The sequence below is a fragment of the Pinus tabuliformis genome, chromosome 3_1 (genome assembly GCF_031772625.1).
Source record: "Pinus tabuliformis cultivar Carrire ecotype Pingquan chromosome 3_1, CPIR1, whole genome shotgun sequence".
NCBI lineage: Eukaryota > Viridiplantae > Streptophyta > Pinopsida > Pinales > Pinaceae > Pinus > Pinus tabuliformis.
In genome coordinates, this window is record NC_142301.1 from 441,715,647 (window position 1) to 441,743,346 (window position 27,700).

At 36.6% G+C, this 27,700-nt stretch overlaps 1 protein-coding gene across 1 annotated transcript in view; it reads left to right on the forward strand.

The window, feature by feature from the left end:
* LOC149187648 (histidine protein kinase NIK1-like) overlaps positions 1-27,700 on the forward strand; it is a 328,474-nt gene that overhangs the window by 265,017 nt on the left and 35,757 nt on the right. The window contains exon 7 of the mRNA XM_089411420.1: positions 17,650-18,328. Within this exon, the coding sequence (XP_089267546.1) occupies positions 17,650-18,328 (679 nt within the window). The remainder of the gene's footprint in view (positions 1-17,649; positions 18,329-27,700) is intronic.

Consider the following 27,700-nt stretch of genomic DNA (forward strand, 5'->3'; position numbering starts at 1 on the left):
TAACAAGGGAGAGATAGAAGGCATGTTCCTTACCCTTCAAAGGAATCCTTCATCACGACTTATGGGAGAAATGAATCAAGAGCTTGAAAAGAATAATTCCCCCTTTTGCAACTCATAGTAAAACAATAGTTAAGAGCCATAACTCATGATGAAGATGTTTCCATGATTGAAAACCAAGGAAGAAAAATGAATGAAGGGTCCTCCCATGATACCACCAAGGAGCAAGAATGGTCTCGTAACCTACAAAGTTCATTTACACATGTCAAATAGTCCAAGATATTTTGAATATAGTAAAAGAATCATTTTTAGGAAATAAAGAATATATTGTATAAATGTATGAATGAATAATATGAATGAAGAATATATAAATATGGCTAGTTACAAATGAAGGTTCTACTTATATACTAGGCTAGGTGCCCCTTCATGAACAATCATGTCTTTTGGGACATGTCTTTTTAATAACTAATTATTATTTAGTTAATCATTATTATGATTAATATTATTTTTATTATTTTTATATATTATATTCATAGCATTACCTTTATATTAAGAAAATCTTTGTCCTCAAAGCTTATTGCTAACAAAGGGTGTCATCTGTTTCTTTGTCTAGTAATCTATCACATCTTTCGAAATCCTTTGAGTTGTCATCTTCGATGATACAAGATGATAGGATCCTTTGAGTGAAACAAAAAATGTCATACTGAGAAGGGATCTGACTATCCTATGTGAAAATTTGAAAAACCTCGAATCCTACTGCAACAATTGATAATATTTCTTCTATTTGTTAAATTAACTGAACAAATTATGTGCGGTTTTCTACGACAAATATTGAAACATATACACTGCAACTTTCACAAAATAAATACTGTGGAAGAAATAAAAACACTGGAAGAATAGATGCACACACACAATAATACACCATTATTTTTGGACCAATGTCCCTAAGAAAAGCCAACTTGGGAAAATCGGTGCAACAATTGAGGGTTTTATTCTATGCAGTAGCAAATCTGAGTACAAATCTATGGAAGCTCAAATCTAGCTTTCCATACAGAGAAATAATTGATTGGAGATCTAGTGAGAAAAATCTCACTCCCACCGATGATCCAACACTGACTTTGGCTCAAGATGAGATGCCCCTAGCTGCCTCCGCAGATCTGCATCCCACAACTCGGACCAACGTCTCTCTCACTAACAGATTAGATGCTATCTAGAAAATCGATCCTCCTGGCCTCGGGGCTCCCACTCCAGCTTCTGGCATTGAATTTCAACTTCTTAGCAAAATACGGATCTCCCTTTGAAGCTCTGCACTGCCTCTCTGCTCTGCGCTGCCTCTTTGTGGTACTCACTGCCTCTCTTCCATGCAATCACCGGATTGGAGAAACTTCCTTCTGGTCTTACTATCCCTATGCCTCTCTCACTGCTTCAACTTTATTGAATCACCTTCTGTAGCTCACAACTGTTGCTCTGGAAATCAATTTCCCAAAAAAATTGAATTTCTAGTGGCTCCAAGTGTGTTCTCCAACCCCCATCGAATTTCTTCTTGTAATCTCTCGTTGAGACATCAATGACCAAGATTAAAACATAATTGATGGCTAAGATTTACTAGAACTCAATCCATGTCTTCTTCCAGAAGATTCTCACCACGACTTAATTAATACCCTTTAATTAATCAGTTTTCCTAAGTTTAGACTTAGGCACCATTAAAAAAAGAGTAATTATTTTAATTAAGTTATCTCTAGGTGGAATTTCTAGAAACGATTTTTGGGTTTTGGAGAATACATGTATTCTAGCCTCTCCACCAAATTTCGTGGCTAGAACACATCCGATGCTACAAAAATCAACATCCTAAACTCAATCTTCTACAAAATCTTGTAGTTACTGGATACTTTGGATGAATTTTTATGAAAACACTGAATTGTGCTTACATTAGTAGTCTTTGGAACATAAGTCCATTGTTTCCTTTCTATTTGATGTTGACACATTGACTGATTAAGGTCTCTACTTTTATGATGAATATGTTGATAAGGATTTCTTATGACCTGATTTTCCCTCATCATGCTTTTGGCAATTTCTCGATTTACTTCAGGTATTGATGTTATTGAGTTGGTTGCAGAATCTTCACTTGGAATTTTCATCGTTTGAACTGCAACATCTAAGTATGTTTTAGCTTCAATTGAGTTTGGACTTGTCTGAATTGTGAGGTTAATGAGATATGTATTTGTTCCCTTTTCTTCAACTTGAATTTCCACATTTGAAACTTGTGTTGTGTCCTTCTCGATACACTGTTGTACCTTGTTTTACAACAACTTCTTTCCCTTTTTAAGCTTCTTAATTTGCGTAAGTAATTTTTCATTATTTTCCTTGAAACGAGAAACTTCTTCATTTTTGTTTACAATAATCTTGTCAATGTCCTTCTGCATTTTTGCATTGATTTTTGACTTTCTTTAAGGATTACTTTTGAGATATATTTCATGTCTTTTGGTGTTACTGAATTTGGTCTTAATGTAATGTCTTCTATCATTATTTTTTTCTTCTTGTAGGAAAATGTCAGAAACTTCTTCTTCTTCTTCTTCTTATTTTTTTTTTTTAATTTTATTATTATTATTATTATTATTATTATTATTTAAAATGAACAACCTTAGTGATTCCATCTAGGGTGAACCCAAAATTATGTCACCTCAATCGACCCATAGGGATTGAATAAAGAATTGCAATATAAATGTATAGTCCTCAATGTTTAATTGTAAATCGGTTATGTCATATTGTTTTGTGTTCCAGAGGTCTAATTTTTTGATTATATTTGACTCGACAATCACCAATTTGTTAGCGAGTTTAGGGTTTATATAATTTTTATCTTCGGCGATTGAGATAGAAATCGTAAAATCTTTTCCTCCAAGAGTCCCTTTAATTCTGAATAGCATTGAAGCATAGTTATATGAAGTTTATGAAAATCTTCCTTCATTTTCGAGTTAGACTCCATTCTTGGTCTTGAATATTTAAATACTTTCGAATTTATTTATTTCTATATGCACATAATAAAACTTGTATATCTTGAATTGGTTATCCTTTTTTTTTTTTACTTTATGGTAGGTTAATATACCTTCCATTTTTTTTTTTAATAATCCCTTTTTCTTTTGTGTTCCTTTTGTACTCTAATAAAAACTACTTTAATTATTGTCTCAATCAATTTTTATGAGATGTGTATAGTGTATACCCTTTAATAAAAATTTGGTTAGTTCATCAATTGATAATGTGGTTATCAATCAATGTGACCCTTGGATCTTGGAAACTAGCGTATTCTATTTGTCCAAGTGTTTGAGTTAGATTAAGTGCTTTATGGATGGGACTTTTAATTTTTCCAATGGTGGCGGATGGTTGTGATGAAACCTTGTGGATGCGTCCAGTGAATCATACAACCACACCCTGACTAGCGACAATGTTACGGTTATATGTCAAGCGGACAAGGTGGCCTTATGTACAGACTACGACGACGGTGATGGACAACAGTGGCATAAAATGATAGTGGTAGAATGTGTGGTACTTTGATGTTTAATGTTAAGTTGACACTGTTGTGAAGTTAAAGGCCCTCAGGGATGTAAAAACTCAAATAATTGGCAATAGTTCCAAGAGTTCTGGAGATCTTGGTGAGTGAATCAAAGGCTCCTCTATTGGTTCAATTAGCAACTATCATGGGATGTTGCAGTTCACTCGTGGTTTCTTTGCACGTTCTGTGGCTGCAACAAGCGACAACTATGTATGTTTATATATATATATATATATATATACTTTTATTTATATATATTATAACAATAATTTATTCATTATTGTTTTATTTATTTGCCCCTTTTTTAAAATTTCTTTTATAACTTTTTTTTTTCAATTCCTTTTTTTTTAAAATATTATATACCTTTTTATTTCCTTAATTTTTATTTTTTAAATGGCCAAAGGCCCCTGACATCAAAATGGAGAACCTCCAAAAGCTTTCTGTGGATAAAAGCCTCAATCACAATGACAACAAACTTGACGAAGAGTTGATGGCCAAACGCTAAATTAGACTGGCTTTGTGCAATGGTTGAGCGCCTAGAGGGTCAAATAGCTCCAATGTTCCACCAAGGTTCCGGGACGAGGGGCGAGGGAGCGAGGGGGCGCGGGAGCGGCCTATGCAAAAGCTCCCTACCATTTTTTAGGAAACGTGGGGGAGCGTCAGGGTCTTAAAAATTTATAAATATAAAATATAATTTATTAATTGAGTCCACTATGACAATTTGGTTTGAATTGAAAAGCTGCAAAGCATGATCATTGATATGAATTCCTGGAGCAAGAAAGCAATGAATTTGAAAATTTACACAATCCTTCTTAGAAGAAAACTTAAACAAAGAGAGAACTGTCCTTCTTAGAAGAAAACTTAAACATAGAGAGAACTCAGAACTATAGTGGATTATGTATAACGATTTTGAGAAACTGGACTTCTAAGTTCTTGACATATTAGTTAGGCAGGCTGTAGATTTTCAACTGATAATATTAATATATGAATAGCCTATTTGGCAATGCTTCCATAGGACTAGCCCATAGGTCTGATATACCTTCCCAATTCTGTTTTAGATACTGCTAACCTAGAGAAAAAGTCTAAAAGAAATCATTTTTGGAACTTGGACTAAACGGAACCTGGATGCTTTTTCCACAGGTAAAGACCATAGGCCTAATATAGTAATAGGCTGACTGTCTATTGTTTATTCAGTTCCCAGGTAACCATTGCGACAACGATAACCTTGTGCCATAGATTTTTCCATCAGCAATCTCATGCAAAAAACGATAGACACGTAAGTGGAAGTTACTTTCTTCTTTTCATGTTGTTAGACTGCTTAGTTAGTTTCCATTTTACAGATCCTGCTGGTTTCTTTCTTTGAGCGAATGTATATTTTGAACCCTTTAAGTTCTCATGGGATCAAAATTAGATGTCAGGGCAGAATTTTGAGAAATCATATAGGAAAGTAGTTGGGTGGCTGGTGGAATATTAACATTCTGTATTTTAATCAGGTCTTATTATATCAACAATATTATATTTCAGTCAGGTCTCATCAACACAACGCATGGTAGTCAAGGAGGCAGTCTTTTAAGTTTTTACAAGTCGGATTTTTCACCCATACTTGTGGTTAATTGGTTCCTGGAAACAAAATAGTCAGATCCACTTTTCAGAACATGTGACAATAGGCTCTTTTCCTAAACCTACTATCACCATGAATGGGGAGAGCCCATATTGAACCGATTCAAGGTCTTGGTTTTCCTAGCTTGCACTTTCAACAAATTGTATTAATTCACTGACTTTTTTTAGGTAATTTACCTTTTGTATACAATTCCTAATACAATCAATAATGATACAGGCACTGTTTATTAAAATCCGAACAGTGAAATCCAATGCTGTGAGTGGAGCGCTCAGCGAACTTGCAAAGGCTGTGAGTGTGTTGTTCATGGTTCAGGGTGCCGTTTTTATAACATGAAACAAAGATTTTCCAAAACCCTAAACGTTAATTAACTCTTAATTAAAGATTAAGTTCAGCGTTTAGTTAATTAAAATGGTTTTTAATGCATTAAAGGTGTGCCACGTCCCCCCACGTCCCCTCTCGCCCCCCCTCGTCCCCTCTCGTCCCCCCACGCCCCCCCACGTCCCCCTTTTCGGAAACGCCCCCTCAGGGAAGGGAAACGTTTCCCTGGCACGTCCCCCCGAGTTTCCTCCATTTTGGGAGCGTGGGGAAACGTCCCCTACTCGTCCCCAAGTCCCCCGAGCGCGGGGGTGCGAGGAAACTAGACCCCTAGGGGGGGGGGCGAGTCCCCGTGGAACACTAAATAGCTCTGATACCATTGTAACGAACAAAGTTCGTTTACGTACGTCAAATATTCCAAGATATTTGGAATACAATAAAATAATCCATTTTAGGAATAAAGAATATATTGTATAAATATATGAATGAACAATAAGAATGAAGAATATATGAATATGGGTGGTTACAAATGAGGTCCCTGCTTATATACTAGGTAAGGTGCCCCTTCATGAATAGTCATGTCCTTTGTGACATGTCTCGTCAATGACTCATTATTATCTAATTAAATCATTATTATGATTATTATTATTTATATTATTTTTATATATTGTTCATAACATTGTAGTGCACCAAAAACAATAGTCGAGAAGATTACTCTCTCGTCTTGGCCTCACACCAGTAAATTTGAGGGCGGCACACCCATTATACGAGCCATTTTTTGCATAGAAAAAACACATTGTTGTCTTGCAATACTGATATAAACATTTACTTTCAATCATGGGGTTGAATGAATGTATCTTTATCTGTGCTACAATTTGATTATATGATTGACTTTTGCTAGAAGAAATCATTGAATGAGTTATCATCATTTTGAGGAAGCATCAACATCTAATCTAAGTTATATTATCACCCATACCCAACGACAAGCTTAGAATTGGAATTAGATGTAAGGAAACCCTCCTTAGGCTAGGAAAACAACACATCCGAAGAAGTGGGGCAAGGCCGTCAAGGTGATAGGGGGTGGCTTTGCCTGTTAGTATCGTTAGTTTCTCCCCGTAGTGAGGTTGGGACTTTTTATGTAGGGAGAATTCAAGTGATAATATTTTTGGCACCGTAGCTGGGTAGAAATTCCATTTGCTAGGTATTCGACATTAGCTTCAACAAGATTCAGTGAATAGGATCTAAAGGTTTTATAAAGTTAACTCATCTAGCGACTCCATTGTAGGCAAGAATTCATTCCTAAATATGGCTCCTTCGAAATTTCATGAACTATATAAATCTATTGATTTTAGAGGTAATCTTGGGTATCTAAATATTACACTTCAAAATGGTTTGATGAGCTCCTGAGATATAGTGGCTATCCTTCATTAGGTATTCATCATGTTGCAAACTCTCATATATACTTCAAATATCAATGTGACACATGAGGATGTGTTGTTGATACGTTTCACCTCTTTATGACATGAACATGACAAGTGGGTTAGATCGTGTTTAAGTCCAAAAAGCATCACTTCCATGGAGCTGTTATTTGAGCTATTCCTTAAATGTTGGGCTACTCCATCTCAAAATTTTAAATATGCTTTTATCAGGTATTGGATGACTTTACTGAAAAAAATCTGATATCTCTATAGAAAGTCAACCATGTGAAAGAAGTGTAGATGAATAGATTCCTTGTAGGCCCCCTCCAGAGCAAGCACTGCCTAACTAGCTTAGCGAGAGTCAACTTAATGAAAAAGATCATAGGAAAGAAGATAAGGATGGGAACTTAGATAAGTTGATTGAGCTTTACCATGATATGAAGGGAGATATAAAAGGCATGTTCCTTACCCTTGAAAGTAATTATTTATTATGGCTTATGGGAGGAATGAATCAAAAGCTTGAGAAGAATAATGTCCTTTTGGAATTGATAGGAAACAACAGTCTATGGTCACAACTCATGACAAAGATGTTTCGATGATTGAAAACCAAGGAAGAAAAATGAATGAGAGGTCCTCCCATGATTTACTGAGCAAAAATGGACTTGTAACTCTGATGAGAATGAAATTAAAAACCATCATGTTATGAGCCTATGGAGGAAGAAACAATTCATGAGGAGTTTAGAAATGGAGAATTATTTGAAGAAAAGTTCTCAAATGAGCACATTAAGGATAAAAAACATCCACCTCATATGGATGTAGATGAGAAACCCTTTGTGACCCCATTCATGAACATCAAGCATGTAAAGAAGAAGTTGAAGAAAAACACTCATTTGATAATCTTTTCAACTATCAAGAATATCAAGAGGCAGACCAATCACCAAGTGGGAACTTACAAGAAGAGTCATTCAACCTTTGAAGATGACCATGTGGATGAAGTAAAATGTCAAATATCCATCAAGGAACAACTTTATGATCAAGATTTGGATGAGAACTTAGAGTGTGAAAAGGACCAAATTTTTTCCTATCCTCATGAAGACTATTCCCCTTATCAAAACCTTGGTTCACTTGATTTATCCTTTGAGAATTTTGAAAGGATGAACTTTAAAGAAGTGGTGGACTCCCCCTCATCCCATATCTTGGGTGTTGACTTTCATAAGTTTGATTTTGACCTTTTTCACATGGCAAGAACTAAATGGGATGCAAGTTGTGTCTACTTTTAAGGTGATCCCATATATGATACTCATTTTGAGGGTGAAGATGTGAGTTATACACTTGGACATGTTGAGGAAGTTGGCTTATGTAACTTTGGTCCAAGTTTTGAAGAATGCGAAGTCATCCCCCTTTTCATGAAATGGTTTATAAAAATTTTGGCATGGACTTTGAACATTCCATGCCTTCAGAAAGTTTAAGCTTGACATGTCCTTATCACATTACCTCATCTTTGACTCATGAACATGACCATCAAATTCCATCACATTTGACTTGTTCTTTTCTTTGCCGTTGGTTTAGAGTGACTTGAAATTGCAATGGTCTTCATTCAAATCCTAGTTGAAGCTACCTTCACAACATTTGTTCCCTAATATTTTTACACATGAAATCTATAGGATGACCTATTACTATAATTATATTAGCCCTATTGATATTGGGATGAGAGAAGTATGTAAAGGAACAAATCAATCATGGCATACGTTGGGCCTTATACTTCATGACCATACTTTTGCCTTGATTCCAAAATTCAAAATGACCACCATTTGCTTTGATGTCCACACAACGTAAACACAATGGAAGATCTTGCATCATGGGTGATTTTGTAAAGTGGTTGCATTTGATCTTTGACTTTACCTAATAGCCATATCTTTTAGTTAGCCTGTAGGAGTAGGAAAGAATAAGATCTCTGGGTAGGTAGCATAATCTTGCATGTTTATTCATTGATTTACTTAGACTAATATTACTTTCATTTCCTAGTTTAGTTGTGTTTACTTTACTACATTTAATTTCTACCATTTCCTTTCAACACAATTTATTTCCTGTAGTTGCCAAGGGTGGTAGATTTGTATGTTGGCTCTCATGTTTGCCAAGTTAGATGTTGCGCAGGTGACAGGTTTAGTGACTCCATGGCCCTATGAATAAGGAATTCTAGTCTGTGAAACCAAGAGAATCTTGAGTTGTCATATGCTCTTGTGCGGGAGTGCATGCCGCTCAGTTCGAAAATGAGATATCGAAGACCCAAGACCAAGATCAAGTCTGCTACAAAGATTCCAAGTCAAAACCCTCCTCCAAGCCCCCTCCAATAGTGAAAATCAATGCTGGTCAACTAGCTCCAAATCTGATCCAAACCAAGTTTTTTGACCTTACAATACCTCAGAAAATGCCTAGGAAATTTCACACATGTGAGCTTAAATAGGGAAGAAAACTTCAATTTTTTCTCTCCTTTGACTTCGTTTTTTCTTCTTTGACTTTGACCTTCTTCTTGTCTAGGTGCAAAAATAGATAGATGATATGTTGATGAATGAATGAATCCAAGAGGTCGAACTTGACTCTCATATATAACTGTCCAGGAGGTTCGAATAGGTGCCACTAGGTAGACTTGAAGATCTTGTGGACTAACGACATACAAATAAAATTTGACTTCTTTTCTTTCAAATGTCCAAATGGGACATGACTTAGATAAATAATCTTTTGACTCAAAATAAATTCTTTTTGACTCTTTTGACTTTAAGCATGAAGAACATGCTTTAAAATATAAATAAATCAATATAATCAATAATAAATACATAATAATTTTATATTATAAAGACTGACTCTAGTTACAATTTCAATATCCCCTTCATGAAAAATAATAATGTCATCTAGCTAATTTAACTTAGAATACTTGGGAAATACTTTGTGTTTTATCCCAAAGATAATGTGTAACAGAGGTAAGGTTGTCCCCTTGGTTAGTTCCCGAGTAAATTGGTAACATTGACTAAGTTACTTGTGATTAATTTATCTTATCTAGTCAAATCACTAGCTAAAGTTGGATGTGTTGTTGAAGGTGTGGAACTAGGCATTGTCTATATTATAATATCTTATCAGCCAACGTGAGCAACTGCATGGAACTTCATCATCATGAATGGTCCACATCGGCATTATTTGGAGCATTATTTCTAATGTGCAAAGTTTTGCTAGCACATATATGAGAAATTTTACTCACCCATGTGCACAAATAAAATGAAATTTTAGAAAAAGCGGGGAAGAAAATTTTATGTAAAGTGACTAGTTGGTCAAATGAACGCAACTAGCTCCATTTATTAGAGTTTAAGAAGTTTTGAAAGCGCTTTGACTGCTTTATTATTTAAATTGATCTTCTAGAAAGGGGTAGAATATTTTATTGTGTTTGACTAGAAGCCACATGTGATCTTCTAGAAAGGGAGTAAAAACTAAAATATTACTTTTTGACTAGAAAACACGTGTATTTTCGCATTGTTTTCGGGAGCACATGAAATTGTAATTGATGGGTTAGAGGCCTCCTTTTTCTACAAAAGGAGGGCATTCTACCCCATTTCACAAGATTTGGGAGATAATAAAATTTTATTTTGTCAGAGATTCAACGTGGCTCTTGCCTTCTTTGGTGTTCTTTATTCGAGACATTGCGAGGAAATATTTCCTTCAAGTGGCCCGATCCATGAAAAAATATTTTGGTAAATTTGTGTTGTTTAATAGCTTTTTTTTGAACACTTGAGAAGAATATATCACATTTCTTCTCAATATTCATATTTCATTTATGCAACACTTACGTTTTTATCTTTTTGCTAATCTAGTTAAATCACTGATGTAAGTTTAACCCCCTTGAAAGGAAATTTTATTGTGTTTCAGGTCAACAATTTTCTTTCCATATGATTGCGTGGAAGGGATTCTTTGCATCATTATCCTAAGGAAGCAGAGCACAAGACCATGAACGATGATCTCGATAGGAGCTTTTTAGTCGACATCTCCTAAATCAAGTACACAAACATTCTAGCCGTCATCTAGATTTTAACCTTAGTGTGTGATTGAATTTTTCTCATTTTGGTTATGTAGATGAAATTTAAGATTATTCTCAATTCTCCTCTTTTATTAGGATAGATTTGATTTTAAAAATTTTATAGCCTAGTTGTTTTAGTTTGAGCTAAGGTACATTTAAGATTAAATTTTAATTTTATAATTAGATTTGGGTTGTGAATAAATAAAATTTATCTTTCTTTTCACTTTAGAATACGTAAAAAAAATCAAAATATAAACAAAAGAATAAAAATAAAAATAGCTTTACTTTAGCTTATTATTTATCTTAGTTTAAGCAAAACAATAAAAACCTAAAAAAAAAATATAAAATAAAAATAAAAATAAAAAGAAGAGAAAAAAAATTAACACAAAGCATTAAAATTTTAAAGGGGCAAATGAAGTAAATGACACAAAGGGGCTTTGAGCCCACTGTAGTGAATTTCACAGCTTGATCGACGGGGTGATGACTTATCCCAAAGTTGATGGAACCCGCGAGTAAAGATCCAGACACAGAAGGAGAGACCCCACTTAGAACCCACACCTCATTTGCAGCCACCCATGCACAACATTTGGCCGATTTTTGCACATTGAGTCGCGTAACAACAAAATCCTTACGTGACATTCTCTTATTCACCCATTCAGATAGAGAATCATAGTAAAATTTGTAGTGAAAGGAGACGAGACCTTCTTCACACTAGAGATTCATTTTAGCTAGGGCACAATTGTAAGCAAAAGATATCCCATGTAGGAAATCGATCTAGGTCGAGTCACTATCATCTCGAGTTGCCAATAATAGACCTTGTGTGGGATACTACTCTTTGGCAGCAGTAGTAGCATCAACTAAGATTGATGACTTTGCTGAGAAATTTGAGATAGAGTTTTCTCTTATTTCCTATATTTCAGACAATAGTATTGCTATGCATGAGGACAATGGGTTATGACTAGCTGTCACATGATGGGGATGAGGTTAGTATTCCGTAGTATTTTGGAGACATACTTAAATTGCCATGTGAGTTGTGGAGCTAGCACCACACATGTAGTAAACAGGGTTTGGTGTGTTAGATTCCAACTAGAGTCAGGAGGATTTCTAGAGGTCATAGGCATGTTATATGTTCTAGGGCTGATGGTACACACGCTCTTAGTATCATCCTTGGAGGATGATGGATATAGAGCTTTGTTCTGGGATCGATAAGTGCTTCTATATTCATAGGGAGCGACCATGGATGTAGCAATAATGCTTGGCATCAGACAAGGCAGTCATGCAGGTTGTTGGGAAAACTTGTGGGTGTATCTGAGGGAATCTTGGATACAAGATCAGTGTCAGTTACAGGGAGAGGACATGTGGCTAGGAAGAATGATTTTTCTAGTACTATCAGAAGACTCAATTTGTATGACATGGGATTGATAGATGCTCAGGAGTGTGATGGAACTCTTGGAGCATGGTTGGTTTTGGTGGGCTCTCAGCTCATGTTTTAGGGCGAGTAGCAAGACAGGTTTCAGGTTCAAAGGGAGCAAGCTACAAATGTTGATATGGGCTCGGAGACAGATCCACGTGGTGGAGTTGCTAGAAGTACTCCCTCTCGTGGAGAGGGAGTGTTAGTTTTTGGTAGCTCAGAGCTACTCTTGCATTGGCGGTGCCTAGCATGTGGAAGTGATCAAACTCATTTCTCTCTCTAGGAGCTTTACTTTATAAAGTGATTTTATAAAGTTGTAAAGTGTACTTTTATATTTAATTACTAAAAAGTGACTTTTTATAAAGTGAGTTTAACTTTATAAAGTTTGGGTCACCTAAGTGATTTAAGTGAGGTCAATGTGAGATTAAGTCATGACCATTGATCTTGAGATGGTCAGATTGAATCTCAACCATTGAGATCTAGGGTTAGGAATTTTAGTCATTGATGAGAAATAAAAGGAGAAAAGGGAGAAGAAGAGGCACATTCTTTGAGGAGAAAGGAGGAAGAGAAAAGAGTTAAGAAAAATGTGAGTGGTGTTGAGAAATATAACTAGTATCGGTCTTCATAATTGTTGTCTATCTCATAATATGATGTATTTGTCAAAATAAATGAAAAAGGAAAATTATTGTAAAAGGAAGATTATTTATAAGCATGTGTTTCATGCTTCATTTCTTTTGTTTCTAGGTCAAAGCATCCATTGAGTGCTTCTATGGTTTGTGCCTTGAGTCATTGTCCTAGGCATTATGTACTAGACCCTTCTTGGGCTCATTGTATCAAAGAAGAAAATTATTTTATGTAAAATATGTGTCACTTATCACTCCTCCACCAAGTCGGCCTCATGAAGGGAATTTGACCACACCTGTAAGGCTATATATAGAAGTGCAATTCAACGTATTTGAGCACCCATTCAAGTTTCGATCTACAATTAAAAGAGGAAGAAAAAGGTGCGAAAAGGCCTAGAAAGGAAGAAGAAACAAAAGCGAAGGAGGAAGGAACATTTTTCAAGCTAAAGAAGCCGGAGTTCTCTCTTGTTTTCCCACATGTTCGAGTTTATGGATTGCAGGAAGGGGCCGAAATAGCAGGTCTGCAATAAGGCCCAAAAATTTGATGTAGTAGGGCTAAAATTTTGGTTGATGCAGTATTGAAGAAAGGGACTATCTTGGGAGGCTGACTTGGTGGATTGGAGGAGGTTTTTGGTTTTTGTTTGGTTCAAGGGTGTTGGTTGTCTCATTTGATTTGGTTCTAAAGGAAGAGAAGAGAATTTTGGGTTTTCCCCTAGGAGAGGGGTTTTTCCGTGGCTGAGAGCTTATATCCTGTGTCCTCATTGTTTTGATCTTCGTGTTTTGGTAGTTGCTTGATTATAAGTAGATAAAAGAAGACAAAAGAAGTTAATAAGATTGCTAAGAAATCACAAGTAATTATCAGGATAAGAAGATCTTTTCCTTTCTGATTTTCTAACAAGCGGGAGGCTAAGAAAGAGGGTGCTCTTCACAAGGAAATTTCCAAGAATTAATTGCTTCAGTGAGTAGCACAAATCCAAAGGCAATTTCCAACATTAAATTGCACGTCGTACACCATGAATTTCAAGGTTGTACGATGCATTTATTGTGGCACCAATACAACATTGTGGGGACAAAAATTCGATGTAAGTTTGCATGAATTTTTAAGCAACATTTATTGCTGTAGGAGTTTCATACATGTCGTTCTCTCAAGCAGTGAATTTGGGCACAAAAATCAAGGAAGACTGTACAACAATATGGAAATTATGGCATGAATTTTGAGAATTATGGGCACTTTTTCGAGGGTAAATTTTGGCATGAATTTCGAGAGATAAGTACATGGTTGCTGGAAATTTTCTATAAATTTTGAGAACTCTTTAATTAAACTCCCCTCTCTCACTAGTTTTCCCTTGGGGTTTTTCTAGGGTTATTTGATCAAAAACAACTGTGTCAAATTTTTATGTGAATGCTTGTGTTTTATCTCAGCAAAAGTCAAAAAGTAGAAGTAGATTTGTGTTTCAAGTTGTGAGAATATTCATGTTTTTGACAAAATCATATTAAATGTGGGTTGGGCATTAAACTTGATGAGGAATCACTAAACTTGAAACTGGGTTGGGTCTACACACCAAATTTCTAGAATTTGACTTAGCAAGTTGGAGCTATGAGACAACTTAGAGTGTACCATAGGGCTATTACACAATGTTAAAAGTGATTTGAAGTGTTGGGCAAGTGGATTTTTCCAAGCGCTACTAATGCTATGTAATTAATGATAATGTTAAATTCTTAAAGGAAAAGGATGAAAATTAAAGATAGAGGAGAATGAGTGACATTCTCCTTTATCTTTCATTTTCATCTTTGACTTAAATTTTTAAAATTGCCATTAACTTTAGGATGTTTGAGAGTGGTTCTGACCTCATTGGATTTCATATGGAGAAAGTAGAATTTTAGATTCCATTCAAAAGCCAATAGACTTGATAGTTTTCAGGATGTTAGAATTTAGGGGATAATAGGATTGCAATTTTTTCATTTGATTATGTCATGTATGAGGATATAGAACTATCATTTAATCAAGAACACCAGACCCTTTATATACGTCAATATTGGTGGCAATGATTGTTGAACTCCTCTTTCATGACCCTATTAAAAATGTACCCATCACTCAAACAAAATCTCGATTTGACATGTTAAGTTTTTCTATCTTATTTCAATGGTTAAAGGGTTATATTGATGATGAGTATCCTAATATAGGCAATGATTTTGATATATTGTTGAAGTTTCTAAATTTACTTAGTTAGAAACCCTCCATGCACTTTATCTGATTTATTCCTACCTACTTGTTATTTTCCTTAACAAGTTATTTACAATGTAAACACTGAAAATAAACACTAGTGCATGCTCAACATATTACAGATCAGCAACTAAAAGAAACAGAAACAAACACACCATATGACACCATTATTTTTGGACTAATGTCCTTGGAAAAACCCAATGTGGGAAAACCGGTGCAACTATTTGAGGGTTTTCTTATTAAGCAATATCAAAGTACAATCTGGGTGCCGAAATTGGCCTACCCAACAGAGAATTTCCTTGGCAGTAATACCTCACAGTTTCTGACAAATCTATTGGCTGAAACCCTAGATAATCCTTCCAACAGCTACTCAACACCAATCTACCCAGAAACCCCAGCGTCTGCCCAATTTGGACTGCGTCAGTCTCTCCTAGCCCAGCGTTGGCTCTGCGTCAGCCTATCTTGGCCCGCGTCAGCCCCAGGAGGCCCCGCCTCAGCTCTCTGAGCCTCTGCGTCAGCTACGCTGGCCTCTTTGGTGCTCTGCGCAACACTTAGCTGCCTCTGTGTGGCCTTGCGTGAGCACTGGTTGCTCCTGTGTCACTCTCTCTGGCTGCTCTGCTGCTCTCCCGACACTATCTCTGCCTCTCTGTCTCTCTGTACTCAATGCCCCTCAGCTGCTCTCTGATCACTGATTCTATCTCTCTTAGCAAACCCCGCTCTAGAGAATAGAATGACTGATCACTCTGGTGTGCTCTCCAAGTGACCCTCAAACCTCCTTTTATACTTTTCCCGTTGATTTATCAACGACCAAGATTAAGTCCCTAATCAATGGCTAAGATTAGATCTGGCTTGATCCATGTCTTTTGGATCATTCTAACGCAGTTTCATATTAATACACATTAATATTTTATTTTCCCTAAGTTTAGACTTAGGGACTCCATTAAAAGTATTAATTATTTTAATATCTCCTGAACTGTTTAGAATCTACCCAAACCCTTTCTGGGTATTGGAGATCTCATGTGCCCCAACCTCTCCACCAAATTTCGTGGCCAGAGCACATCTGATGCTACCCCAAATCAACAGACATGTAGTTATTTGTTGCAGCATGATTTTTTTGGACTCTAGAGGCCATTTAGAGCCTCTTTCTTGGCGTATTCTTGGTTTAGAGATGGATTGCACTTGGTGCTACTTGGTTATATGTACTAATTGTATGATTGAATTTGAATCATCATGATGTAGAATTGTAAATTTTTTAGTTTCTATATTCTGAAAAGATTTGAGTCTTTGTCTATATTTCATTTTTGTATGTGTAATATCTTGATTCTCCATTTTGGAGTCCTTGATTGGACCACAATTCAGTATCAACTTTGATGTATTATTTTTCATTTGGCGTCCACTACATCATATATATCGATGCTTTCTCCATATTTATGTGCCAGTGTGTTCATTTGAAGTTGTTACTTTATATGTTTAAAAAAAAAAATGAATATATTTTGTATTTTTTAATAATTGCTGCAGTTTACCGATTTTGCATCTTTTTTTGCCAGTGTTTCCAAGAATATGTTTTTTAGACCCTCGGCAATCTTTTGCTTATGCCGATGTTATCAACACTGGTATTTACTACAGTTTTTTTTTTTTTTTTTTTTCAATGTGGTTCATGGACTCCGCACCATGGAGCCTGATCCCGAGAGTGTCAAGAGAATAGAGTCCGTGACCTCTCAATGGCAAGGGTGCTTTAACGACGGGGACTCGACCAATTGAGCTAACCCTCGGGGCTACGGGTATTTACTTCAGTTATTATTCTCTTCTTTCTATTTATTCATCTTTAAGCTTATTTGGTAGCTTTAGATTTATTACATTATTATTTAATCTTAGCGTTCATGCTTTTAGATATCTTAAGTTCCCTCAATTTTTTCCATTATTTTATTATATGTTATTTCATTCTTCGTGTTGTTCATGTTCTATTTATACAAGCATCCTTTAAGCATTTGCATTGGCTTAATTTTTTATGCAGTTAAACTGCGGACCCATTCACAATATTTGTGTTTTGGGATGATGCCTTTTGTTTCTGGGGTTTTATAAAATCTGGTTTTCTAACACTTTTAGCTTCAAATTGTTGATCTCATTCAATGATAATGATTCCATGCCATGATTTGGGTTCAACCTTTGCCCTTCATCTTGTGTGTTACCTAGATTTTTCAGATTTCTTCTTTGGCATAGTTGTCACTGTGTCAGTTCTATTATTCTAGCTTTTTTTAGAAAATATTAGTATTCTAATTAAAAAATAGTTGCGATGATAAAGGAATACCTTTTAAATATTGCAGAGAAGAGATGCATTTGCATGCATTTCTTATTTCATGTTCATTACCAATGAGAATGGCTCATTTTCCAAAAGATGCTATAACAGTATCACTGTTTTTTTACTGACAGATTAGTTGGAATGATGGGTGGTCACATTTGGCTGGAAAGTGAACCTGACAAGGGAAGCACCTTCTCTTTCATAGCTTGTTTCGATAGAGGGGTGGAAATCATAAGCAGTGATAAAGTGTTTGAAAGTGGATTGCCCATGAAAGAACGAGGAGTGAATGAAATTTGCCACAATGAAGAAAATGTTTATCATAATATTTCCTGTAATGGAGAGTGGAAGATAGATGTTGGCGATGGAACAAGAGAATGCAATGACCACCCATCACTTGTCAATTCTTCGAATTGCAATGGTGCTAGCCAGGGGCTGGAATATAATGGGGAGCTTTCCAGCGAATCTTCACTAGCTCTTGCTAGAGTAGCAAATGGGATCCACAAGGACAGGGATATGGAGAACAACAATATTCTAAAACATAATGTGGTTTCATCAAGCAAGTCCATTTCATATGCAGGGGGAAAACACGAGGATTCAGTGGGTTATATGCCTGAGACTCCTGTCAGTCAGGCTTCTTTTAGAGGCATGAAAGTATTGCTCGCTGAGGATAATTTGGTAAACCAGAAAGTTGCATGCCAACAACTGAAGAAATTTGGTGCAGAAGTTGATGTTGTCAGTGATGGTCAGCAGTGCCTTAATTCTCTTAAAGTAGAAAGGGAAAAGTATGATTTGATCCTTATGGATGTTCAGGTTTGTGCTTTCTTCAATCACCTGTTATTTTTACTATTGTTAATATATGAATGAAGTGATAACAGGACTAAGTTGTTTGGTGTTAAATCTGCCTAGATTTATTCATATCCTTTCCATTTACATTTCTAAAATGTGCTATTTTACAAGCATTTGGTTTTACTGTTCTTGTCGTAACATTATTGAATTTATTACGAAGAATATACTAAACTCTGTTGCATTCTTCAGCAGACAATAAATTTGTATTCCTTTTTGGACAGTGTGTGCATGAATATTTATGAAGCTATGAGTTGACTATGCAGGTGATTGGTACTATTAAACAGTACAATAAAAATCATTGGCATTTCCTAATTGAAGCAAAAAACCGACAAACTATTTTCTTTATTTCACTTCCAGAGCTTAATGTAAGAAAATATTTATCTTGATTGTTGGTTTCTGGTAATTAAAAAGTTCTATTTTCATTTAATAACAATACAAAATTTTACAAAGTGGGCATCCCTAGACTTGTCTCTGAGATAGCACAGCCACTGTAATATGCGTTTGTTTTGCAACATTTCTTTAATAAGTAATAAGAGCAGATTTAATGTTGTTCCATATCCAGTGTTACCAACTTTGCCATACGAACCTGTGTTGCATTGAGTTTTGTGGAAGGGGGGATGAAGGGATGAATTTCAGGGACAGCTGGAAGGTTAGGGCACACATCAGCCATAATACTCTGCTGCAAAACCTCCCTTAAGACCTGCATTCTCCTCCAACCATCTGCGCTGGCACTTCTATGTATGCAGCCTAGGGTTTGGAAACTTTCTAGGCCTCTTGACCCTCCTTGAAAGAGAGTCCTTCCTCCTGCAATACAACAGAAGTTCTGTGGCTTAAACTGTTATGAATAAATATATAGGAAATAATGTAAATGACAATAATCATAAATAATTATTAGTTAATTAGTAATTAGGTTGAAGAGGCATGTCTAAATGAGACATGACTCTCCATGAAGAGACACCTGCTTGGTATATAAGCAAGCCTCTCGTTCTCATTGTAAAAGAATTTTCATTCACACATTTAATATATAATATTCGTATCCTCATGGATATCTTTATATTCCAAGTCTTTTGGAGTAATTAATCTATAGAAGGAACTTTGTTCGCTTCATTTGGTATCAGAGGGGTCAATCCTCTGGCTGCTTCACCGCTGCACAGAGCCATGCCCTTTGATCCAGGCCCTTGGCCATCAACTCTTCGTCAACTTTATTGTTGTTGCAGTTCAAGCGTATCGCTACAATTGGAGTTTCTCCATTTCACCATTTCGTCATTCATGGTTTTGGCCATAAAATTAATTAAAAAGAAGGAAAGAAAGAAAGAAAATAAAAAACAAAAATAAAGAAAGAGACAAAAAGATCATTTAAAGAAAAAAGAGAAAATAAATTAAAATAAAATAGAATAAAAAATAAAAAATAAAAAAAAGAGTAAAAAGTTAAAATAAATAAATAAGAAGAATTTACAATTGATTGACATCGACCACAACTATCCCCGCCAGAACGCCGTAGCAGCCACCATCAAAGGGTTTCATGCAACCTTGGTGTTGTTGACAGAATAACATTGCCGCCTGATTGTTTTCCTCATGACGGAGCTATCGCCACCCGATTATTTTCCCCGCGACTGAGCAGCGTCCGTTAACAATAGGCTACCACCAGTGCTCGACACGCAACAGTCACTGGCATGTGAGCACTGCAATGAACCGATCACACATCCCAACGTCTCTATCATCGTCTGTCTCCAGAAATCGTCACGCAGGAAGCCATCGACCCCAACTCCCCATGGTCACAAGTTTCCGCTGTCCAATTGCGACTCCACCGATCTCGTTTGCAGCAGTCGTTGCAAACTGTAGCCTCCACCCTGTTGCACAACCACCGGTATCAGACCTTGTGCCTCTGCTGCTACTTTGTCCCCATTTGTTGCGTTGTGGGTTGAACTGAAGCAACCCCTATCACTACTTCGCTCCCGTCAACTCACCCTAGCCACATAGCCTCCATTGCAACCATAAGTCTGCAACCAACAACCTCAAACCACCACGCCTGTCCACCGCCGGCTGGTTCCCTCTCACTGTGCAATCAATGTCTATTTTGCCACAACCGCGAGCCACACCTGCAAATTGTTTTGCATTCCTTTCTGCTACCACCGTCTCACACCAACCACCGCCTCTATCACTGCTCCCGCACAACCGACAATCATCCAGCTCCAACAAACCACAACAAGACCGCAACTACCTTTTCCCTCCACCGTGACCACCATCGTTCACATCCACCAATTGTTCGAATTGACAGTTCAATTTGGTTTATTTTCATCACTGTGAAACTTGAGCAAATTCGTTGCCACTGTTGCTACGTATTGGCACGACTCTTCATAACAGATATAAAAAAAGTAATTTAATTAATCCAACCATCCGACAAAGAAAATTTAGCAAGTTAATGGATTCAAAATTATATTGTTAAAGTATATACGAAGAACACCTAGCAAACAGAAGCATGGAAAGAAAAATATAAATATTTGGAAAAAATATTAAAGTATTAAGTTTGAAAAAATTTATTGGTTTAAAAAGATTCATAAAAAAGTATATTCTTTGACAAAAGAATATATAGAGTATATTAAGTGATTAAAGAAAAAAAACAACCACATTTTTTTATAAAGGTAAAGGGGCTATTTTTAAGACCCTAAGTTCATCTTGATAAACACAAAATGGAGTTTAAATCAGAGATAAAAGAAGGAAGATTTTTAGAAACCTCAATTGGTTATGCTAAAATACTATTTAAAGTTAAAGGAACTATTGCAGGAAAAGATGTCACTATTTCTATCTCTCCTGCCGAAGATAAAAATTATATAACACTTAAAATCACAAACCAATTAGTAGTTCTGGAGTCAAATATAATCGAAAAATTAGACTGTTTAAAAAAACAATACGAAATAACTGATTTATAGTTAAACATTGGCGATTATACATTTATATCGCAATTCTCGGTTCAATCCCTATTGACTAACCCAAGTGACATTATTCTGGGATCCCCATGGATGGAAACCTTAGGTTCCTTCATCCTGAATATGAAAAAGAAGTTTTTGACATTTTCATACAAAAAGAAAAAAATAACATTTCAAGATGTTACATTGCCAAATTCAGTAATGCCAAATGACTTACAAGATATTTCAAAAGTAATTTTTTAGGAAGGCAAAAAAGTTCTACAAAATATGCAAGGAGAAGTTGACAAGATCACTGCTGACAAAAATGAGGAAGTTTCTCGGCTTAAAAACCATATTGAAAAATTATTGACGCAAATTAAGAAACTTAAAAAGGATAAGAAGTCATTAGAAAACAAAGTACAACAACTTATTGAGAAGGAAGCATCAAATGTAGGAATTCAAGTTGGCCACAAAACAACAAATACCAATCCAGTGAATGTCACAACTTAGGAAGAAAACAAGCAAGTTGAAGGAAATACACACTTAGATATTGTAGTTTAGACGATGAACATCCCAAGTGAAGGTTTGGTAACGAACTCAACAACGTCCTCACAAGAAGGAAATCAAAAAATTTCCTCACACCTAAAAAGGGAAAGTCAAACCAAAAAAGTTCCCTATCAACATCCGAATCATGAGAGTAGGCAACTCAATCAAGCTACATATCAGGACCATTCAGAACGGAAACAACAAACTGATGTTCCAGAGAATACTGATGTAACCTCAATCTAGTCCTATGATGACAAGTCATTACAAAAATCCAATGATCAGAATATTCCATAGAAGATTAATCTAGGATGCTCTGGTCCCTTCTCAGTGTGACAATTTTGTTTGTCACTTAGAGGATCATATCATCTTGCTTCGACAAAGATGATTGTTCCGAGACAAAAAGACATTCGAAGCCGAAAAAGAGATCAAGCATTTTTCATTAACAAGCTTTGAGGACAAAGATTTTTGAGGAGGAAAGCAATGTTATGAATAAATATATAGGAAATAATGTAAATGACAATAATCATAAATAATTATTAATTAATTAGTAATTAGGTTGAAGAGGCATGTCTAAATGAGACATGACTCTCTATGAAGAGACACCTGCTTGGTATATAAGCAAGCCTCTCGTTCTCATTGTAAAAGGATTCTCATTCACACATTTAATATATAATATTCGTATCCTCATGGATATCTTTATATTCCAAGTGTTTTGGAGTAATTAATTTGTAGAAGGAACTTTGTTCGTTTCATTTGGTATTAGAATGTAAATGACAATAATCATAAATAATTATTAGCTAATTAGTAATTAGGTTGAAGAGGCATGTCTAAATGAGACATGACTCTCTATGAAGAAACACCTGCTTGGTATATAAGCAAGCCTCTCGTTCTCATTGTAAAAGGATTCTCATTCACACATTTAATATATAATATTCATATCCTCATGGATATCTTTATATTCCAAGTATTTTGAAGTAATTAATCTGTAGAAGGAAGTTTGTTCGCTTCATAAACAGAAATAGGAACCTTCCTCAACTATGCACCAAACTGCCTAGATTTCTCCTTTATACTCTCAGCCTTCCCCCTTTCTTAGTTGGCCCACAAGACTGTCTAGAAAAGTTACAAAACAATGCTCCTTCTCTCCTTCATATGCAGAACTAGTCATACAAGCCACTTCTTCTTCCATCTTGGAGGCCAACATGGAGAAATCGAAATCTCTTATGCAATTTTCTGAAAATCTGTGCGAGTCCCCTAACGTGGATGCCTCTGCATCATGGTCTCTAACCATAACTGATTTTCCCTTCATGTCTCTGATTACTTGCTTTGATACCATGTGAGAATTCTATCACTGCAACATCTGATTTACTTTGCCTTCTTATTTTCAATAAGTTATTTATGAAATTCCTTCAATAAACATTAAAATAAATTCTGCTGTAGATATCAGACCATAATATAGAGACAAACACATGCACAAGAATCAACACATCGACAGAGATATTTTGGACAATAGTCCCTGGAAAAACCCAATGTGGGAAAGCTGGTGCAACAAGGGAGGATTTTATTATTCAACAATTCTTTAGTACAACCGGGTGCCAAACTGGCTTACCCAATAGAGAGAAAAATTCTCCAGCACTTCTCTTAGTCCCAACGTCAACCTGGCTGACCTCTGCGTAGCTCCCAAACACTCTGCATCAGCCCCTGCTTGTTTGCGTCAGCCCTGGGCCTCTCTGCGTCACCCACACATGCCCTCTAGTGACTGTGTAGTCTCCAGCTGCCTCCACGTCTGCCTGAAATGCTCTGCGTCTGCCTCTCTTGCCTCTACGCTGATCTTCTGTCGCTGATCCTGACTCTCTACTCCGTACTAGCTGCTTCCTTTTGCTCTCCAGACCACTAGTTCGAATTTCTCAGCTAACCCCACTCCAGAAATTGAACTGACTGGTCTTCCTCAGTGTATTCTCCAACTGATCCTCAAGCCCCTCCTTATACTTTTCTCGTTGGTCCATCAACGACCGAGATTAAGTCCCTAATCAACAGCTAAGGTTAGATCTCGCTTGATCCATGACTTTTGGACCATTCTAACTCAGTTTTATATTAATTCACATTAATATTTTATTTTCCCCAAGTTTAGACTTAAGGACTTCATTAAAAATATTAATTATTTTAATATCGTTCCAAACTGGTTAGATTTTGCCCAAACCGTTTTTGGGTCTTGGAGATCTCATGTGCTTTAGCCTCTCCACCAATTTTCGTGGCTAGAGCACATCTGATGCTACCCCAAATCAACATTAGTGACAAGGGGAAAAATGATTCAATTAAATAAAAGGGATAAAAAGACATCGTTGGGAAACAAAGTGACCCATGGTATTACCCATGGTTTTCGGAGGAGGAAATTATTATTAAAAGGGAGAAGGATGTTGAGGGAGCATAGGAGAAGAATTAATTGAAGAAATTGACAGGGAGCTCCAGGAGCTGCTGAGAAAAGGGGGAATCATAATATTTTCCAGTTTCGATGTTGAAAGACACACCCTAGCTAAAGATCATCAATTTTGGAGTTTAAAGACACATTGAAGCTTATCTAACATTTGTTGGGCCGAAATTCCATTGAATTTCTGAGGGTCGAATCTTCATCACAATTGGGGATCAAATTATTGCTTTGATGGGGGCTTAGTTCACAATCTTGTGTGGTCCAAGTTTGTTGTTTCCCCAAAAGCTAAATTGTACATTCTTGCTGGGATGAATCAGTGAATAAGGATGGGTTGAATTTACCATTGTTGAGGAACGAAGTAGCTTGAATTTATTTCTGGTTATTGAGTGAGGCCACACCCAAGCCCTGACATGGAGAAAAACACTAATTTTTAGTGGCCACATCTTAGATATTGTTGTAGGATGAGTTCATCAGTGGCAAGGGTTGAATTAATTGCATTTATAGGGCTGAGTCCATGGTTTCGAGGGTCGATTTCATAGTTGTTACTGAGGATCGCGTTCAATATAATGGTGTGGTTGAAGGACGAATTAGAGAGGCCATAATCTGAGGACTGAATTGTTCTCTTCGAGGAGGCTGATATCCTCAGTCCAGGCTGGTCAAATCATTACATCTCATGATGCATGGGTATTGAAGAAATTCCAATATTGAATTGTCAAAACCAAGTAATTCATGGGGGTCCAAATACCCTAATTCAGGAGGGACGAATTTCTTTCTGAGACAGGTCGAATTATGTTTCAATAAGTAACTCAAACAGGGGCCAAGTTCCACCTTCAAGGCAGTCGAGTTAGGGTTCTTATTTCTGGGCTGCATTACTAGTGCCAAGTGATCAATTTCTCCATTTTTAAGACGCTGAATCAACAATGTTTTCAAGGGTAGGTATTTTGGGAATCTGTCAATTAGGTTTTTGCTTCTAGAATTGATGTAAATTTCTTCCAAGAATTCCATCAATAAAATACTATTGGAGTTGCAACAGTTATTTGATTTCTGGGTTTGCAATTTTATTTAGTAGCTAGTAATTCCTATTGTATGAGCTTGTGCAAATTTTATGGTAGAATTTGAATGAAAATTTTAGGGCATTATTTTCTCAAGAGATTGTAATATTTGGTAAAATAATATAAAAGGAATATTATATTGAATGAAGGCATAACCATTGGCCCTTGTTTTGAGGCATCATTTGGAGGTATTGAACCATAATTTGAGTATTCTATGGAGCTATTTCAAAGGTGACTCCCATCCAAAGAAGGACATTTCAAATTCAAATGAGGATGTTGCATCAAAGAAGGGGAATGTTGGAGCCTTGGAGATAACCGTTAGTGGCTTGTCCATATTGTAAGCATATTCAAAGTTGGATCAAGCACAACGTTGGGAAAATTTGGACTTGGGCTGCTATACCTTGTCCCTTAAGAGAAGAAGAGAACCACCACTAGTGTATAGACAATAAATGGGTCAACAAATGTAGGTATTTTGGAAATAACTGGACACCCAAACACAGATGCAACGACAAAAAACAATGTGTGTGAAGCCGAGGTAGATTTTGACACATCTAGTAACGACTCAGAAGAAGAATTTAAGGAAGAAAATAATATTCAAATACAGAAGATGAAGAGGCCATGCTCAAGATATCATTTTCCACAATAACAAGAATAGCGCAACCCCAAACATTGAAACTAAGAGGGCATGTAAAAAAGGAAAATGGTATCATACTCATAGACACAGGAAGCACCCATAACTTCATAGATATAACTGCCGAAAAATTAAATCTATTCATATATCCAACTGTAGACATAAGAGTGATGGTAGCAGATGGCAAATTGATGGAGTCGTAAAGTGACACAAAGTCAAGCTACAATTAGAGGATTATGAATTAGAATTAGGATTTTACACTGTGTCCTTAGGAGGAGTAGATGTCGTATTGGGAATTCAATGGATACAAACCCTGCGGATCTATTATGCAAATCCCCAGAAACAATTTATCAAATTCAAATGGGAAGGAAGAAAATATAAATTGTTTAGGTTCTAGTCTCCGCCAACTCAAATTAGATCTTCTTAGCAAATGATGAATGTAATTAGAAAGGGGGCACCAATCTACATTGCACAATGCCATCAAATGGAGATAGTAGCACCAAAAATAGTGCATTCTCAACCCCTAGAGATTAAAGAACTAATCCATAAATATGGCAAGGTATTCCAAGACTTACCTATGAAGTTACCTCCGGAGAGAAGGATAGAACATCTAATTGAAGTAATCTAGACTCAACTCTGGTGAATATCAAACAATATCAATATCCTCTCCACTCACTTTGGGTTTTAGTGGAAGAGAAATCTAGGAGAAGGATGCCCTAACCGCAGTCCTAAAGGATGCCTAGCCGCAGTCTTAAAGCAGAAGACCTAGCTGCAGTCCAAGGGGGAAGACCTTTGATTCTATACGCTGCCCAACTTACCCTCTACGCTGTCTAAAGGAGAGACATAGCACGGTAAAGAAGACCTATTCACGCTACCCAAATATGTAGATCTACCATGCCCTAGTCGCAGTAAGGAAGACCGAACAACGTGGATTTTTGGAAGCTGTTTCAGGGTCATATATGAAGCCCGAGTTGCTGTTAGGAGGGCCGAGATATCTTCCTAGAGGGCCGAGGTAGAGGAGGGCTATTTTGGTTTAATGTGTGAGTCGTAAGCTACAACAAGGATACATGGGACAACGTGGGCTGTTTTGGGGTCATGTTATACCCTCATCTTCAGCGTGGAGGCAGAGGGTTTACACTTGCCTAGGCCGCATTTCATAAGGGCAATTCTGGGCTAGATTTGAGGACGGTTAGGGACTGTTGTGTGCCCTAACCAGTCCCAGAAATTACAGCAGTAATGAAGTGACAAACAACAACGTTTGTATGGTGTGCTAGCAGCACGATAGATGGGACCGCAAGGTCTCATGGTGTAGCAAAGGAAGATAGGATAGCAAGGTCACATAGTGTAGCAAAGGAAGATGCAACAGCAAGGTCACTTGGTGCAGCAAAGGAAGATGGGACAACAAGGTCACATGGTGCAGGAAAGGACGATGGGACAGCAAGGTCACATGGTGCAGCAAAGGTAGTTGGGACAACAAGGTCACATGGTGCAGCAAAGATAGATGGGAAAGCAAGGTCTCATTGTGCAACAAAGATAGATGGGACAGCAAGGTCACTTGGTGCAACAAAGGTAGATGGGACAACAAGGACATGGTGCTTGCATGGCACAACAAGCAATCATGGTGCAACAATATGAGCAGTGACAACATTGTGATAAGGGGCAGCATGATGTGAATTGCTACAGCACAATGATGGGCATCATGACAAAGTAATGTGTAGCATGTTGTGAGCAGTACTTGCTAGTATAGTATAGTGATATTAAATGCTACAATGAGAT